The 18,732-nt window shown below is 37.5% G+C and overlaps 1 protein-coding gene across 1 annotated transcript; it reads left to right on the top strand.

Moving 5' to 3' along the window:
- Positions 1 to 1,233: 1,233 nt before the first annotated feature.
- On the top strand, positions 1,234 to 16,112 carry LOC140171942 (protein TTE1956-like). The gene is made up of 4 exons (XM_072195287.1): positions 1,234 to 1,769; positions 1,978 to 2,105; positions 9,567 to 9,697; positions 10,361 to 16,112. The coding sequence occupies exons 1-4, from the start codon at positions 1,258 to 1,260 to the stop codon at positions 10,580 to 10,582; spliced, it is 993 nt and encodes a 330-aa protein (XP_072051388.1). The 5' UTR covers positions 1,234 to 1,257; the 3' UTR covers positions 10,583 to 16,112.
- The last annotated feature ends 2,620 nt before the right edge of the window (positions 16,113 to 18,732 follow it).

Genomic DNA, 18,732 nt, shown 5'->3' with positions numbered 1-18,732 from the left:
ATTCGGTTTTTGTAGAATTACGATATGTCACTCACAAGTAGCACAAACTATGCATGTTTTAAATTGAATGATTTTGTTTTTACCTTTCAAAAGATTTGAGCAATTTCACATTGTTACCCCTGCATGACCTTTGATGACCTCTAGCCTCCACGTACGTTTTAAAACAGACTTTGGACCTTGTGCATATTGAATAGAATTCCTATCCTCAAGCTCTTATCATAAGAGAGTACGATGGTTCCCAGTTTTGGGGCCTAGCAGCGGCATTAATTTAAAAGGATGACTTATTTTGATCAGTCATAAACTATTTAAAATAATTTAATTTAAAAGAAAACATACAGCTGCCAAGAAAGTTCGGTTTATTCCAACATAGAAATTAAACAAGCTGAGGCAAGCAATAAATGGCATTGGGCCCTCACAATTCACCGGTCGAGAGCTATTCAAAATCTCTGCTGCGAAAGTTACGTAGGGTGATTGATTTGAATGATTGAGGATTGATTGGTTGATTGATTGATTGATTGATTGATTTATTTATTTATTTATTTATTTATTTATTTATTTATTTATTTATTTATTTATTTATTTATTTATTTATTTATTTATTTATTTATTTATTTATTTATTTATTTATTTATTTATTTATTTATTTATTTATTTATTCGTTCATTTAAATTGCAAATATCCTTTCCGTTAGGCAACCACAGGTTACAAAGAGCCGTAGCCTCATTTTGTAATTATTTTATTTTAAGATGAAATTCGCCAATGCGTTTTTGTCTCTTGCTTTTAATAGGATGAGTGTTTCGCAGTGATTTGCAATTAATTTTTGAAACTCTCATACCGATATTTACTTTTTGTACACAAATCTATACTTTGTAAACAATAATTTGGACTTTGATCCAGACACAGTCCAAGCGAAACTTTTTCCATTTTTTGATCGAGCACCAAATTAAATATTTTATGTGTTGTTAGAGTGTAAGCTTTTAACAATTTTACAACCCTATGACTTCATGTTGTATAAATTTAAACATTGTTATCGTGTGCAGCCTAATTTAATAAGTTAGTCAAGTAATTGACTTACGGCTACAATAACGGCAAACGATAGTGCTGTCAATATTTTGGTACTGAAAAGGCACAGGTAGACCTTGAGATATCCCTGCAATACCGAGACCAAACAATCGTGTCATGCACCTTTAAACATGTGTGTCAATGTAGAGGTCACCGTGATGCATTGTGGGATTTGTTATTATTGCACAAAAAGTCATGGCGAGTAAATCGGGATCAGGAAGTAGCAAATACAAATGTTTAGCTTGCTACAGTCAAATGCTTTGTGTCATTCAGAGCCTTACACTCATACAGACTTGCTCTGGAGAAATTGTTGGTACTTATGTGCTTCCACACGGTGGAATATCATTAGATCCGACCCATTTTAACACTACGAATCAGACAGCTATTCAAGAAGCCTGGGCAATACACGATGCTGCCTTAGGCGTGGGCCAATCTATTAGCCATCTAAATCCGGATTTGATTTTTCTCAGCACACCACATGGAATAGCGGATTTGAGACAGTTTATTTTTTATCTTAATCCTACAGGTTTTGGTGTCGCTGACACGGATAACTGTCAATGTCCTCCTTGTTGTTATAACATTTCAATTGGAATGGATAGTACAGTGGCGTCAATCCTGATCAGGGAACTGAAACTCAAGCTTATGGACGTGAGTGGATTGAGTGCATTTGGGCCTCCAGGTGGCGCTAGTGATGATTTCCCACTAAAGTAAGTTGCAAGGAGTGCAAGACAGGATTCTGATATTTGTATATTAATAATAGCGATTTTTAGTAAGAAATTCCTTTACATTGTAAAGATTAAGAAATACAGTGTCAAACATAAACTTTATACTTAAAGCATTCTCAAATATTCCTTCAAAAATTCAGTTGAAGTATTTTATGACAGCAATTTTCTTTTCATTTCATTTCATGGACAGATGGGGTGAGGTAATTCCATTAAAGTTTCTCGGCAATCTGACACATTCAACGAAAGTAATCATTCTTTCTCAACCTTCTCGAAGATACACGGACACTGTAGAAATGATTCCAGAACTACTTGATTTAGGTAATGTTATTTGTTTTTGTTTTATGGTTTTGTTGTTGTTGTTGTTTACCTCTTTGTAGGCTCTACTACTGACTTTTTGTTTCTTTTGTTTTTTGTAGTTTTTTGTTTGTTTGTTTGTTGTTGTTTTTTGTTTTTTCTTTATTTATCTCGTGTTTTATTGCGCCTTATTTGTTTTTATTTGCTTTGTCTTAAGGGGTAGGGTATGAATGTTTGGATAGTATATTTTGTGGGACATGAGAGCACATCAGACATATCGAATTGCATTCTGAATACAAGGAATGTCCTTCTCATATCAAATGATTTTGATTTTTTTTAAATTCGCGATTTTATGACAAATGATTAAAAATTGATATTTAACAGTCCTCGAAGTAAACTTTATAAATCTAATGATATGTATTTAAAGTGTATGTAGCTGGGATGAAAAGACGATGATCAGTTGAAAATTTTGACCTTTCGTATTGAAGATATGGATTTTTTTCACAAAACACCAACGAAATTAGGTCTTTTGGGAAAAAATGTATATATAATAATAATAATAATAATAATACCAGCACTTATACAGGGTGTCCCAAAAAAAAGAGGCCCCACATTGCACCCTCTTTTTCTCCTATTTCTGAAAAGTTGATCAAATATATTTTGGCATGTAAAGAAACCTTAAATCGCTAGCTTTAACAAACCAAAACAATTATTTCAATCGGCTCATAACTTTTGAAGATATGTCCTTTTAAAGAAATGTATCCGTTTTTCACTCTGTCCACGGAGAAGGTTTTGCTACTTCAAAGATTGAAAAGTGCATATACCATGCATGAATATAAAACATTCCTCGATGATAACTTTATAAAATAACAACTTTATTTTAGGGAATGGGCTTTACAGGTGGGCTTATGGGTTATGGATTTTGTTAAGTGTCATTAATTTGGGCGAAATTCTTTTGCTATACTTGCAATTACTTATGTTTTTCTCGTTTCTTGCTTTCTTTTTATTGACAACATAAGTCATTTCTCTTTTTGGAATAAAAGGTAGCCCTGAAAAGGGCTCTTTAGTTTGTCTTTGGTTCTTTTGAAGTGAGTTTACTGTGCTGCTCTGCCCTCTACCTGGTTGCCTCCATGACGAATACAGGTTTCAGCCCTAGTTTTCATTGCATTAATTGCGTTGCGTACCATCCTTGTGCGCCGGATACTTGCGAATGCAGCAGAACTATGGGGTTGCGAAGATGTTTGAAGCTAGCTGGTGATCCTCGCTTATAGTGAATGCTTTCCCAAGCCTAATGCTATTATCTATCCATGTCATTAACCGTGTGTTTCGTTTAAATCTTTGATGTAGCCAAACCTCATCCGTGGACAGAGTGAAAAACGGGTACATTTCTTAAAGAGGGCATATATTCAAAAATTGTGAGCCGAATGAAAGAATTGTTTTGGTTTATTAAAGCTAACGATTTAAGGTTTCTTTACATACCAAAATATATTTGATCAACTTTTCAGAAATAGGAGAAAAAGAGGGCGCAATGTGGGGCCTCTTTTTTTTGGGACACCCTGTACAGCCTGTCTCAAAAAAAATTGTGCAAGTGAAAAGCGCCCTCTTTGGCGATTAGAAAATGCCGTTGTGACATGATGCTTACATCAACGTTAAAAGGGGACAGTCTTAGCTCTCAAATACCGTTTGTTCTGTTCAACTTGCTCTTTTTAATCTCGAGATATGTTTAGTTAAGAACGAAAGGGTAAAATCACAATTGTGCCACTTGTACAAGGGAATAGGGCTGTACATGTAAATTATACATAACACTTGCAATACCGTGCATTAGCATCGGGGCTCGTGCATTAGACGCATCAACACCAGCCGCGTGCATTATTTTGTCTAATTTCATTAATTTGTCAAATTTCATGAACTGGTCAAAGTTCATTAACCCATAAGTGTGTAATATTTGTTTGTCTTTTAACATGTCTTGAATGACAAAAAGAACAGTATTTACCATGATAAAATCGTTGACATGCACATGTATTTAATTTTACAGCAGAATGTGAAATATTTATTTATCGTTTAATTTGTTGTAAGAGGAAAAAGAGAATCATTATACCTTTATCATGATGAAACATTAAAAACAATTTTGTATTGTTGTGTAATTGATGCATTCTTTTGATTTCACGAAGGAACTTTTGATCAACTTGATGCTATCATTGATTTACATGTACAGCCCTCTTGAGAGCTAAGACTATGCCCTTGACGTCGATGTAAGCATTATGTCACAACGGTATTTTCTAATTGCCACAGAGGGCGCTTTTCACTTGCACAATTTTTTTTAGACAGGCGCTATTACAAATTCAAAGGATATGAACATAGCACTTTACACAAAAAGAAGAGGAAAACAATAACAACAAAATCTTATGAGGTGAACAAATGAGTCTTTAGATGGCTCTTGAAACTGCTGAGTGGGACATGACCGTATGGATGATGGCAAGTTGTTCCAAAGTTTTGGACCAGCAATGCTGAAAGCCCCACCACCAACCACCCGGTGATTCCAAGCGATGACAAGACGAGTAGTGTCTGTAGCAGAGCGTAGACCTGGTCTAGCAGATTGGTAAATGGTAATGCAGTCTGTGAGGTATGAAGGAGTCTGATCATTAAGCGACTTGAAAATGTACAAAAGTGTCTTGAAGGTGATTCTATCTTTGACTGGGAGCCAATGAAGACTAGCGAGAAGAGGAGTTGTGGAATGACGGCGAGCAACTTGAAAGATTATGCGAGCAGCCCTGTTCTGCAATCTCTGTTGCTAGAGTTGCATCCAATTAAGAGCGAGTTGGCATAGTCTAATCTGGACAGAACAAGGGCTCGCATAGCATGGCTGGTTGTGTCCCTGTTGATGAATCTTCTAATACGGGATATGTTCCAAAGAGAGAAATTTATAGAGCGACATAATGATGTGATATGAGATGACATGTTCATGGTAGAGTCGAAAATAACACCCAGGTTTTTTACTGTGGTAGAAGAACGAATGATGTCAGATCCAATGTGGATTTCAGTGTCCTGTAATCTGTTCATATTATGTTGAGAGGCGGCAATAAAGAACTCAGTTTTGGATTGATTTAATTTCAACTTATTGCTGTTCATCCAGCGATGTATTTCGTCAACACAAGAAGTTAGCTTAAATAAAGCGCAAGCACTATCACCGGGTATTGTGGGATTAAAACAAACATACAATTGGATGTCGTCGGCATAAATATGAAACTGGATGCCAAATTGACGAATGATGTTGGCAACAGGTTGCAAATACATTGTGAATATCTTAGGGCCGATTATAGAGCCCTTAGGTACTCCAAACTTGAGATAGTGCCTTTCAGACATATTACCACCAACACATACTTGAAAATTGCGATCAGTCATATAAGATTGAAACCACTCGAGTGCTGTGCCTTTAATACCAAAGTCACATTCAAGTCTGTTAAACAAAATCGTGTGATCAATGGTATCAAAGGCAGCAGAAAGATCGAGCATGACTAAGAAAACAGCTTGGTTCTCATCAATGGCTTTCATGGTGTCGTTGTTGACAACGAGCAAAGCAGTTTCTGTGCTATGCTTACATATCTTCAATATTCCCTGTGTTTTAACATACCAATATTAATTTTATTTGGTTTCGTTTTCCAATTCAGATCCTTACATTAGAGAATGAATTTGGAGAAAACCTTCTGATAATTACAAACACTCGCTGAGCAGCAAGACCTTCCCTCTAAGCTTTTAATCCTGATTAAGCTGATTATCTATTTGTTTTCATGAATTGGAAGATATTCTTTGATATATTACTGAGCTCAATCATCTGAAATTACTGGAGCGTGACCACCCAGGCTGGTGGCTCAGCATAGTATTTTACTAATAGAAGGTTTTCTCCAAATTCGTTTCCTAATGTCAATAATAATACAACAAGAAATGTAACGTTTACGTTATTGTCGCGTGGAATCATTGGAACATTATCAATGAGATGGTGATATTTGTATCCTTGTTGATAATTTTACGATTGTTGGAAAAATGAATGAAGTTTATTTCGTCAACATTAAGAGAGATTCTGTTGGCCTTAAACCAGTTTGAGACATGTTGTAGTTCTTCATTGAAGGCTTTGACTAGATTATCCCAAGTTAAGATAAGACAATAATTATTTATGCTATTATTAGCAAAAAGAACACAGGAAAAGGATTTTGAAGCAAATGGGCTATCATTGACATACAGGAGAAATAGGAGAAGGCTAAGGATTGATGCCGGGGGAACGCCCTAAGAGACAGGGGTTCAGAGGAGAGCCAAAACAGTGAATTTTTTTCTATATTTTTTATGTCTGAACTATGCAAGGCATTAACAGCTGCTATCAGTATGATAGCGCTGATGGGTTGGCGCCAAGATCATGTAGATACTCTCTTAAATTGCCCGATTGAATATTCAATCAAAAAGATTGAATTTTCAATCTCGCCGTCCCGAATTAGGGACAAATCGTTTTCGACTGTATATTCAGTCGGGTGGTTTGAATTTTCAAACTTTTTTTTCAATCAAAAGGAGTGATTCTCAATCTCTTTCAGTGATTCAAGTTAGAGGCAAATCTTTTTCGATTGAATTTTCAGTCGTCCCAAATTAAGGACAAGTTCTTTCCAGTTGAAAAAAAGATTGAACATGTTCACTCTAAAACAGTTTGAAATATCATTGACTTCCACTAAAGGCAAATATTTTAATCTACTTTCAAATTAGCTGTAGGCTTTGAGGTGGTGGGTCTTTCACTCTCAGAAAAGTTTGCCCAACGTTGGTTAAGGAGATTACAGCCCAATGTTGGGTAATGTTTTGCCCAATGTTGTGTAAATTCCTCAGCCAAACCCAATATTGGGCAAAACATTACCCAACATTGGGCAAAACATTACCCAACATTGGGCTGTAATCTCCTTAACCAACGTTGGGCAAACTTTTCCTAGAGTGTTGGGAGCTGACGGCATACCTGTAAAAGGGGGTCTGGTCTTTTGGAGCTGCGAACAAGTCAAGGAGTGGGTCTTTTGGAGCTGGGAACAGTCAAAATCTTGGCTTTCTAGTTAAAAATCGCCTGAAAAAACAGACATATCAATTTGTAAGCGCTCTTTAGCAAAGTCATTGAATTTACAACCGTATGACAAAACAGACGAAAATAGTAACTTTTTGCACAAGATTTGCAATTTAAATGGCCATTGCTATATTAAAGTATGCTTTTTCATTTAATGATATAAAATTTGACAAATATTCTAAGGAACACTTGAGGTTTTGACTACATTTTGGTCAAAAAATGTGCTTGGATAGGTAATTTTTAACAGATTTACCACATTCGCCTTGCTATAACATTGAACGTTATCTGTTGACCTAAGGGAGTGTTCAGAAATACTTTGGTGGGGGGGTGCTGGAAAATATTTTTTTCATGTCGAAAATTTTTAACCCCCCTCTTCGCCAACCCAAAACCTTTTTGACCCCCCCACTTAATGAACCTAAAACATTTTTGACCACCACACAAATAGGTTCAAAACTATTTTGACCCCCCCCCCCCCATCACAATGTACCATTCTACATCAAATGGCAGAGGAAACATATTAATGATACTAAAATTTGTATTCATGTGCAATGAAATTGTACCCATGTCATTGATATAAAATATGTGGAATGTATGTTTATGCAACCCATACATTTATGATTGGAATCAGTGGCGACGGAAGCATTACAATTTAGGGGGGTCGGGGATGAGTATATTTTGTTCTGGTTTTACTGGCAGTGGCGTAGATTTCTTTTTGACATTGGGGAGATGGGGTTGGAAAAAGTGTAATGAATCCAGTACCATTTGACGACAGAATAAGTGAATGGTACAAATGCGCGCGAAGCGCGCTAAAATTTTTGTCATTTGGAAGCTAAATTAATGAAATTTGATGCAAAAGTGGATTAAATACGCGAGAAGCACGCAAAAATTTGTACTTTGGGGGCTAAAATGGCCAAATATGAACTTAATTTGGTCAGAAACACACATACAGGCGTCAACATTGGGGGATGATTGTATGGGCCATCCCCCGGGTTCTACGCCTATGTTCACTGGGACTTTTTGTTGCGGCGAAGCACGCAAAAACAAGACTATTTTAGCCCAACATACAGGGGCGTAGCCAGTTTTCTTGGTCGGGGGTGAATAAAATTTCGGGGGCACAGACGAAAAAAGAAATTGCAGTTGCAAATACATACCGGTTTTGTTTTTTAGAGAGACTGTACATATTTGAACTTCCAAACAAAGGCTTTATTGGGACAAAACGCGTGCAAAAATTGTGTATTTCGCCCATCGGATGAAAATGCCTTTATTGTTACAATGTGCGCACACAGCATGCAAACATTTTGTATTTTACACTATTTTGGCCCATGATCGGGTTGAATTTATATAAAAAGGGGCTCCTTGCTCCTTTTCTTTGCCCTCCAGATTTTCTCTTTAATTTTTTGTCAGGAGCCCTTCCGCCCCCTAGTAATTTTACCCTATTTGGGCCCAAAACATGGTGCTTTTCGATGTGCTAAAAAAAGTTGCACATGGCAATTATTGCTTTATTTTTTCTTCTATTAGGATTTTTAGGGATGTCCCCATCCATGGAAAAAAAAAATAGGGGGACGTGTACCCTCCAAGCTTCTTCCTCCGATATTTCAGCTTTTAGTGATTTAAAGAGCTGACGAGAAAGAACTGACACAAACCTCAAAATTAAGTTATAAACGACAATTTTTAACACTGGATCAAATGTACTTTTGTTCTGGTTTAATATGGAAACATTTGCGCGCGCAGCGCGGGAATTTTTTTACACCCCCCTCTATGTGCCGAAAAACTTTTAACCCCCCCATGTTCATACACCCAAAACTTTTTTACCCCCTTATTCAGAACTCCTAAAATTTTATGACCCCCTACATATTTTCCAGCCCCCCCACCAGAGAATTTCTGAACACTCCCTAAAGACGAAAAGTGTTTTTAGGGGGAAGAGTTAGCTTTCGTTTGATATTTAAAAAAAATCTGATTGGATGAAGGAAACACTTTCCAGCTAGAGGCTCCACAGCTCTTACGATGCTATGCACTAAACCGTGTAGTGTAATCAAAGATCGTGTGGAGACGATTCAATGTTTGCTTGCAAGCTCTTGGACGACAATGTGTGCTCAAGGTGGAAACTGTGTATATAAGAGAATGGACAGTTTAGGGTTCTTTTAGAATTGAATTATCACAATCAAAGATCTTTCGGAGCTTTAATTTGGTCAAATTTAGGGGGTCTTTCGGAGCTGCGAAATCCAAAAAAGGGGCTTTTCAAGGAGAACATACCCGTATGGTCATTTGTGTTAAGTGCCCCCCCCCCCCTCGGGTGTTGGGCATTCCTTTTTGCATAGGGAGAAACTAATTGTCCACACGGCTATTTTCTGTAAATTGATACATTTGTATATTTTTCCCATTCTTTAATTTTCAAACAGGCTCAGATATGTACCATATTTTATCCTCCTTGGGGAGACGCGTCGTGGTCATAATAAGTTCCGATCTGGCACACACACACGACAAAGATGGGCCTTATGGGTTTTCGAAAGCAGCAAAGCCGTTCGATAAGGTGAGATTGATACTGTGCTTATCGCACGATTTCTAGGTACCTTACACACTTTAATTTCGTACTATTCATTTTTTGAATAGAATCCGGGAGGCACTCGAATATAAAAATGACGTACCTGTGCCTACCGGAGAACGAAACAAGGTGTCTATCACTTACAAAATAAGCTGAGTTTATACTTCGTCGATGAGCGACGAGCAATTGGTATTTCATCAATAATCATTCTCATTGGTCGAACAATCGCTATCGCTCAGCGATGTAGTATCTAAGTTCTGAATCTGATAGGTACTCTCAACACCTCCTTCGGAGGTCAGGCGAGAGGATGAAGTTGACCTCAATGTTTATTAACAAAGGCAAGGGACTGGTATATCAATATGCTTGAGTGAACCCCCTGCAACCACTACACTGTTCAATAGCCTTAATGTAATGTGGCGGGAGTTTTAAAAACACGAGCCCTGAACAAAATATGATGCGTGCGGATACTACAAAGCAAAAACAATGGAAATTGTGATGATGCGTGCGCATACTGTCAGGCATTGACGTCAGAAGTCAACTCATCTATAAATTCAGCATATTAAACATACTCTATCAATAAGTGAAAAACTCCCGCCCCCTTGTTGCGTAAATATTAAGCGGTCCCTAAGTTTGTTTGTTTTTTCATCGCAGGCATGCGGGTTATGGGCATCTACTTTAGATGAAAACTCACTTCTAAACATTGCTGCCAAGTATGTCGACAAAGCAAAATCTTGTGGTTACACAGGCTTAGTAATGTTACATGGAATGCTACAAGCTGGTGGCTTACAGAATTGGACCCCTAATTTATACGCTAATTTTCATCCGAGTTATTATGGAATGATGGTAGCGTCTTTTGTCTTGAACAATGATTAAAACAGTGTGAGAAGAAGATGAGAGCAGGGAAATTCTAGAAATTCGGTAGAAATTATGGGAATCTTGGGCAATTCCAGTTGAAATCCATATACGCCTCCTGTGGAAGACATGTCCTTATAAATCCTGACAGGGATTGTGCATTTCAAATGGGGGTTGACTGACTTGACTCCATGGATTTTAACTGCTAGTGACCTCGACATTGCAGATGCCCTTCAGGTGACACTAATATAATTGAATGTTGACAAAGTAGCTTACGACAATGTGGATCAACATCCTTGTATATAAATATATTAATATTGCATAATATAGCCTTCCTGATAACCTCTGTTGGATAATTATCGACTGATTCACATGATAATTACAGAATAGATATATGGCATAGATCAACACCTAAAGGTTTTCCTGAACTTGATGCATCAATGGTATGGTCATCACTAGTACTGTTCAGTCCGATACCAATGCCATTTTATGACACTCCAACTTCACCGTTATCCTCTCTGCATTTAAGTACAGATTTCCGTCATTCCGCTGTTGTAATTACTGGAATGCGGACATGTAGTACAGTTGCTAGGCTGAATCATTGTGCACTTTGTGATAAAAGCACGAGAGTGTTCACACACAAAGTACATGGTCCAAAGTTTGGGCTATCTACGACCTATCGTTAGAGAGTTATTTGACAAAATCCTCATTTTGGGTAAAAATGTCACATTTTGGCTGTACAGGGGTAACAATTTCAACTTCCTCCGATTTTGACAAAAATGGTGGTAAATTGTCCGTTTAGCCGACACGAATCATAAAAAGAATAGTTTTGCATATCTACTGTGTTAGCCTACTGAGATCATAGACTCAAAATGTCAATTGCCATTAGCTGGCCTTAGGGCCCAGTTGATCTTCCATTGCAAATAACAAGTAAAGAGTACGTTTTAGATGGTAAGTATTAAATTGTTTCTTAATTCTTGTGTCAAGACAAACAATTTGCCACCAATTTGGCAAAATCGGAGCAAGTTGAAATTTTGCCCCTGTACAACCAAATAACGAAGTTTTGACCCCAAAATGAGGTTTGTGTAGTACAACTCTGTAACGATAGACCGTAGATAGCACAAACTATACATTTTTGACTTCTTTGTGGTCAGACGGATATTTTGGTGCATCTGTCGACAAGATTGGAGCATTTTTACCCCTGTGTGACTAGTTGTCAAATCTGAAATGGCTCCCCATCTTAAAATAAACTTTGGAGCACGTACTTCATGTGTGGAACCATGCTTTTATCGCAAAGTGCACAATTATACCAAGTTTGTGAGCTTAGCAGCTACACTAATGATGTCACCACAGTGGACACCTTTCATTCCTTGAATTGCTATCTGGCACATACTGTGAATTCGATAGGATAGGCAGACTGTAACAAGTGTTTTGCTGTATACGAGATTACAGCTATAGTGCTCTCAAAGAAGAGCACTTGTAAATCAGATAACTGCGTTGCATAGACGGATGTTGACTGTTGATGGCGGGTCGTTTGCGAGTACCTGCGGTATTGAAGCAGTGGTCTGCGATGGGTTACGATTTTTAAACGATGGTCCACGATTTTAAACTTTTTGAGCTCTCTGAGATGGTAAAATGCAAAGTAACAATTCTTCTCAAGCACAGTACAGCGTATGTTTGAGTGGATGACCAGAACCTTGTGAAGAATGGGAACCCCAAAGGGATATACGACCCCCACATCCACATGCTTTGATGTCGGCCGCTGAGTCACGTCATCGTCGCCGCAATCCACTGTCAGCCGCCGTTCCTTGCCGCCAGCCAATCCGCTGCCATGACTTCCTCACTTCTGACTTCCTTGCTTGTTGTCGGGCTCCGTCGAGACATCGTCACTCGCCGCCCAGACAACGTCCGATTTTGGTCGCTAGACTCCGTTTCCTGCCGCAGCCATTCGTCTCTTGCCGTCGTGTTGTCACTGAAGGTCGTTCCCACCCGTCAGCGAATCTTCCTTTTCCCTTTTGCCGCCAACATTTTTGTGATTTTCACGTCCGTCGCCTTTCGTGGTGTTATCTGCGGCTACTATGTGAGCCAGCCTTTATGCGGCACAGCTAATTTCCAGCGTAATTGTAATTATGGTAGCCCACTCCCATATCTAGGAAGCAAGTGTCATGTTGAGTAACACAATGTTGCCTTATAGGTGTTTTATATGGGCCATGGACAATAACTTCTGGGTGGCCAACTAAATCAATCTTCTACATGGGTCCCAGTATGGGTTCAAAGATTATTACGGAGCAAATTTCAAAATTAAAAATCTTGTTTTAAACCCCACCTAAGTATTCCTCTGGTCATAAGGATTCAGAAAAAGTATTCTTTTTTTTTAGTTATGCTACCTGTGCATGTACGGTTGTCGAGTTATTAGCAAGTAAAAAGGTCAAAGGGCAAATTTTGACCACCACAGGGTTCAATATTTTTAAAATGAAAATTGACCCCATATAATCCTCGACACCATGCTGGGACGACCCCGTAGAAGATTAATTTAGCTGGCCACCCAGAGGTTATTGCCAATGACCCATATTTAGGACCACCTTTTTTAACACGCAAAGGGCTTGGCTCCGTAGGTAATGTTTTTGTCAAAGTAATATGTATCAAAGGTTTCTTTCCTTTCTGCATTACTTTCTTCTTTCCTTCCTTCCTCCCTTCTTTCCTTCCTTCTTTCCTTCCTTCCTCCATTCTTTTTCTTCTATCCTCTTCTCCAATTCTCGTCTTTTCTTTTCTTCTATTTTTTTCTTCTATAGGCATGATGGCCATTAAATAATGTCCTGGATCAGCAAGTAGGCAATACATAAGTGAATAAAAGACTAATCCCAATGTTGTTTTCGAGGCTTTATTCAAATTTCAATGCCTTATGACGAAATTGAATTTAGGTGTTGTAATATCAAGCTGAAAGTACATGTACTCAAGTCCTGGATATAGGACTATTCCATCGCCTTTGTACCATGTGCCTTTGATGGGTATACCAGAGGAGCTATATACTCACAAAGGCTCATATAAATTGAAAACAACTTACTTCAGCATGTATCAAACTGAAAATTGAAATTGCCGCCAAATATCAAAATGACTGATGTCATACTCCCGTTGACTAGCTTAGTCCAAAGTTCGGGATTTTGATGCTGTCATTTTTGATTAGGTGAATTAACAGGCAACTTCAGCGGCATACATGATGAAATGAAAGCATAGTTGATTGCATTGTGCTTGAAAGAGTTTACTATTACGTAAAGTGTTCATGGGAAGTGAACAGTCCACTATCCATGCTAAAATATTTAAGTACCACTGTGGCTTGGTATGCTATGACTGGATCTAGGACTACCTGTGTAACATAAAACAATTTGTTGTAATTTACAATGGTGTTTCATCAGAGAACAACAAATATCACTTGTGGTGTGCCCCAGTGGTCAATATTGGGGCCACTGCTCTTTATATTGTTACAAATTCTCTCGATGTTATATCCTTTGCAGATTACACACATTTATTTTTCTCAACTTGATGAGGTAGAAACAGTTATGAATAAAGAGCTTGTAAACCCATGTAGACAGATGGTTTAAAGTTAACAAACCATCTGTAACCTAAAAAAATACATGTTACTTGGCAGTGATTACGAATTACTGAATACACGCTCTGATTATACTCTACAGCTTTGTCTCTAGATCCAGATGATAGAATCACTAGTACAAAGTTTCTTGGCCTTCAAATTGATCATAATAAACACATCACAAGAAATAAGTCCACCTCTCAATATTTCGTCATGATATCGTAAGGTAAAACTTTTTACCAATAAAACTAACTTGGAATAATTATATGATTGTTTCCCAAGTGTTGTGTGAAAATAAAATGACTTGACTTAATGGCTGAGTGAGCACAATTGGAAGACAAAAACTGCCCTATTTAAAAGTCACAAAAGTTGATTCATTAATGTTACTAATGGAAAAACACATGTAGTTGAGTGCAGTTTAAAATCCCCACCAAGTGAACATTTACTCTAATGTGTAATCAATTCCTGATCATTCACACATACAAATCCCCTTATTGGTTCAGAGCTCAGCACAGTGAGTTGGAAGGTGGCCAGTCCCGTTCCTTGTCCCAATACACCTTGCAGTTAACAAGCATAGTTAGCGTATGCCTGCTGAATTTGTTAAATTTTTGTGAATTCTGAAAAGGGCAGGTTTTGTCTTCCAGTTGGGCTCATTCAGCCAGTAAGTCAATGGACATCTTTCATTTTCAAACGACACTTAGTAAACAGTTATAATTTAGTTTTACTGGTACAAAATGTTACCTTTCGATGTTATGACAAAATGTTGAGAGGGGAACTTGTGAGGTGTTTGATTGTGTCATTAAAACTTGCTCTCAAAATGGCGAGTTATTTAACAAAGATTTTCTACCCAGTAAAGCATTGTATACATTATATGGGATCCCACCACCAAATCATGTTCCTATTCGTGTGTGTTTTTAAAAAGATACAGAAGAATTCGTCATTTTCTCATGATAAGAACGTCATCATGCATTCAAAACACCACTTTGCCAAAAGTTTTTGAATGAACTTTTGCAAAACATCAAGGTGTTACTTTTTAATAATTTTTTGGCTGCTTCGGCCAACAATGCCTAGTCTACCCTTAATGATGTTCAGTCAGATAAGGTTGGACCTGATTTAGTGGTATGATCTCATATTGTTCGTTAGTCTTATCGTACATAAATATTATTATAGTCTTTAAGCATGGGGATGTGCCTACTCTGCATATATTTATAACCTTTTTGAAGTATTGCGTATTATTAGAAACGGGGCATTTCGTGATCCACAGCATCATCCCCCACTTTTCTCAAAAAGTTTGAGATTTTTATACCACTGGAAACATCTGGCTACATAATGTTTATGTACAAAATATTTCTTGCAGATGAATTCGTTTGGCAAAAATATCGTGAAATTTTAATATCGTTCTGGTGCACCAGAACGAAATTACAACACCTTGTCATGGGTCAGTGCAATACACATAATCATGCATAAAGCGCAAAATCGTAATCAACTGACATTTTGGGTATAAGCTTTTTTTTCGTGGGTATCTACGAAAAAATGTCATAAAATGAGGATGCTAGGATCACGAATTACTCCTTTCAGGAAATCACTCTTTGGTTGCAATACTCAATTCAGTCAAGGTGCATTAATTATCTTGGGAATTCCTCACTATGCCATAATGTTCAGTGCATTGTCTATAATGTTCATTGGAAAACCCCATTGCTAAGTGAATGTAACAGAATAGTATGTTAATAGATTGTGGGTTTTTGCGAGGATAAACGGAAATCAATTTAGTTTGCTCTTGGCAGTTATTTAATATGAAGAGCGAACACTCGAAAATGACATCGTAATTCAAGTTTTAAAAATTCTAAGAAAAACGCATTCCACATTCGTTTTTTGTTTTTAGCCTACTGTTCGATTATTTCATCGAACGTATTACCATGTGTACTTCTGAACATTAATTTCATTAATATTCTTATCAGTACTTAGTATTTGACCCGTGTGCATTTGTTTTTCTTTCTATGTATAATGTTAGGGTTAGGGTAAGTGTCTTCGAGTTAGGGTTAGTGGGTTTGGGTTGGGTTTAGTGGGTTAGGGTTAAGTAACCTTAAGGGTTATGGGCTGTCTCTAATAGGTGACGGGCTGTCGATAACGAAAGTGAGCTTCTGGGGACACACCACTAAATAATCGTCCCATTGAAATACACGTGAAAACACAAATTAGTTTTTCTACACTTTGGCCGCAAGTTCAGAAATGTATGGATTTTCTTGAAGTGTAAAGTCTGAAATTTAATAAAAAAATTACTTTTAGGGGTCCATCTAGTCGAACCTTTGAGCTTCAGCGCCCTCACGAATTTCAGCCACAATTTCGCCAACTTACCAGTTCCGGCCTTGATATTATTCCGACAGTCTGTCACTAATTCACAATCGATTTGAAACATTTTTTGAACAGATTATTTAATGTTGAGGTCCTATTCTTTTGTTCTCATAAAAACGAGCACGATTCACTTAAATTTAGTACCCTCGAGAGGCTGATACATTTCGCTCAGGCGCTATTTTTTAGCGGAACTATACAAGGTTACACCAAATGCGGAAGGATTTAGTGTTGTGCCCCCTTCTGTTATCGACAGTCCATCACCCATATCCATACTTAGAGTCAGCCCGTCACCCATTTCATACTTTTTTCCTGTTACCCCATAATTTCCCTTATTATTCAGGCCCTGCCCTCTATCGGGGGCTAATTTATAGTTTAAGCTTGTTTGCTATTGTTTTTAGAGCAACATTGTTTCCTTGTAAGCCTGCAGCGCAACCTTGGAACAATATTGTCTTTGAGCTAAACTCGTGCCTTTTTTAAATCTTAAACAGTAAACTAAAAATTTAATATGAAGGGCCTTATGTATTATTCTTTGTATGCGTTATTCTTTATTATATATTATTCCTTGTATCATAAAATGAGTAAAAAGATAATGATAGATCTAATCTAATCATCTAATAAAGCACTTCCAATTGTAGTGACACCTCATGCATATTTTCCTGGGTAGGATTATGCAAATGTTCACTGTAGGGGCATAAAAACTAGCACTGCAGCCCTGTTATATTGATTTTTCAAAGTGAAATGCCGAGGCTAATACATATTTCAATGCATTCCAGAGGTCCAAGGAAATTAATGAGGTGTCACTGGAGCTGGAATAGATCGGGGATAGATTTTATAGTGTAGACGCCTTTTCCTCCCTTTTCTTTCATGTAAAGTTGCGTATGATTTAACATTTTCTTATTTGTAATTCATGCCTAACATGCTGAGAGGTCAAAAATATTGCACCCTTGAGTAATAAAAGAAATATGAGGTCAAAGTTTATACAGGGGTCGAAACTCAAAATTGCTCCGATCCGGTTAAAAGCCATACCAAAGTACCTCAGGTCACAATGATTCAGAAAATATATAGTTTGACCTTTCTGCGACAAATCAGTCTGGAGTTATCAGATAGAATTGTTGAAAATTAGTTGAAATTTGGGCTCCATTGGGGTCAAACACATAAAGTATATCCAATTTTGATCAAAATGACCTCAAAATGTTTGTCTTGTTATAATAATTCAGAAAAAGAATAGTTTCCACTATGTACGACATTTTGTTACCTAGGTAACGCGGGAAAATGTGTCAACTCGACTCCTTTTGGTGTGCAACCATGGTAATGAAACACTATTTTCTTTCCTGAATGATTATAACGATACAAACATTTTGTGACCATTTTCATCAAAATTTGGTAACTTTTCTGTAATTGACCCCAATGGAACCCAAATTCCAACCTTTGACATTTTCACCAATAACTCCAGACTCGTTGGTCGTAGGTGGTTCAAACTATATTTTCTGAATCCTTGTAATATGGGAATATTTTGCAATAGATTTTAACAAAATCGGAACAATTTTGAATTTTGACCCCTGTGTAAGCTTTGACCCTGAATTTCTGTGCATCCGTTATATTACCTCAGATGTCAATATTAGACATGTTAGTCATACCCATACTTGCACTCATAAGCAGACTTGTAACGAGTCAAGTCATTTCTTGGTCGAGTCGAGTCATTTCTTGCAATATCTCGAGTCGAGTCGAGTCAAATGACTCGAGTCACTGTACAATCTCTATGGGGAAAATTTGAAAATCCGAGTCGAGTCATTTCATTTTTGAAAAGTCGAGTCTCGAATCATGACTCGTTACAAGTCTGCTCATAAGCAAGTTCTATCCGACTATTAGAAAACCACCCGTTATTAATATCTCAAATTTTTATTTTGTTTAATCTTAAAATTAACTGAAGATTGGTTTGTTCATTGGGACCCCGTACTTTTGTTTTGGATTTTGACCCTTGTATGGCGCCCTCTATTTAAACGGCTGCACGTCAACAGCGTGTCGTACACCAGACTAACTACTGTATAGATGAGTTGACCTCAATGTTTATCAACAAAGACAAGGGACTGGTATATCGATATGCTTGGGTGAACCCCATGCAACCACTGCACTTATTGTGATGTGGCGGGAGTTTTAAAAACACGAGTCCTGAACAAAATATGCGCATACTACTAAGCTCATACTGCTAGGCATTGACGTCAGAAGTCAACTC

This window comes from Amphiura filiformis, chromosome 15 (genome assembly GCF_039555335.1).
Source record: "Amphiura filiformis chromosome 15, Afil_fr2py, whole genome shotgun sequence".
NCBI lineage: Eukaryota > Metazoa > Echinodermata > Ophiuroidea > Amphilepidida > Amphiuridae > Amphiura > Amphiura filiformis.
Note: the sequence above shows the minus strand (reverse complement) of the source record. Positions and strands in the feature narration are given on the sequence as shown.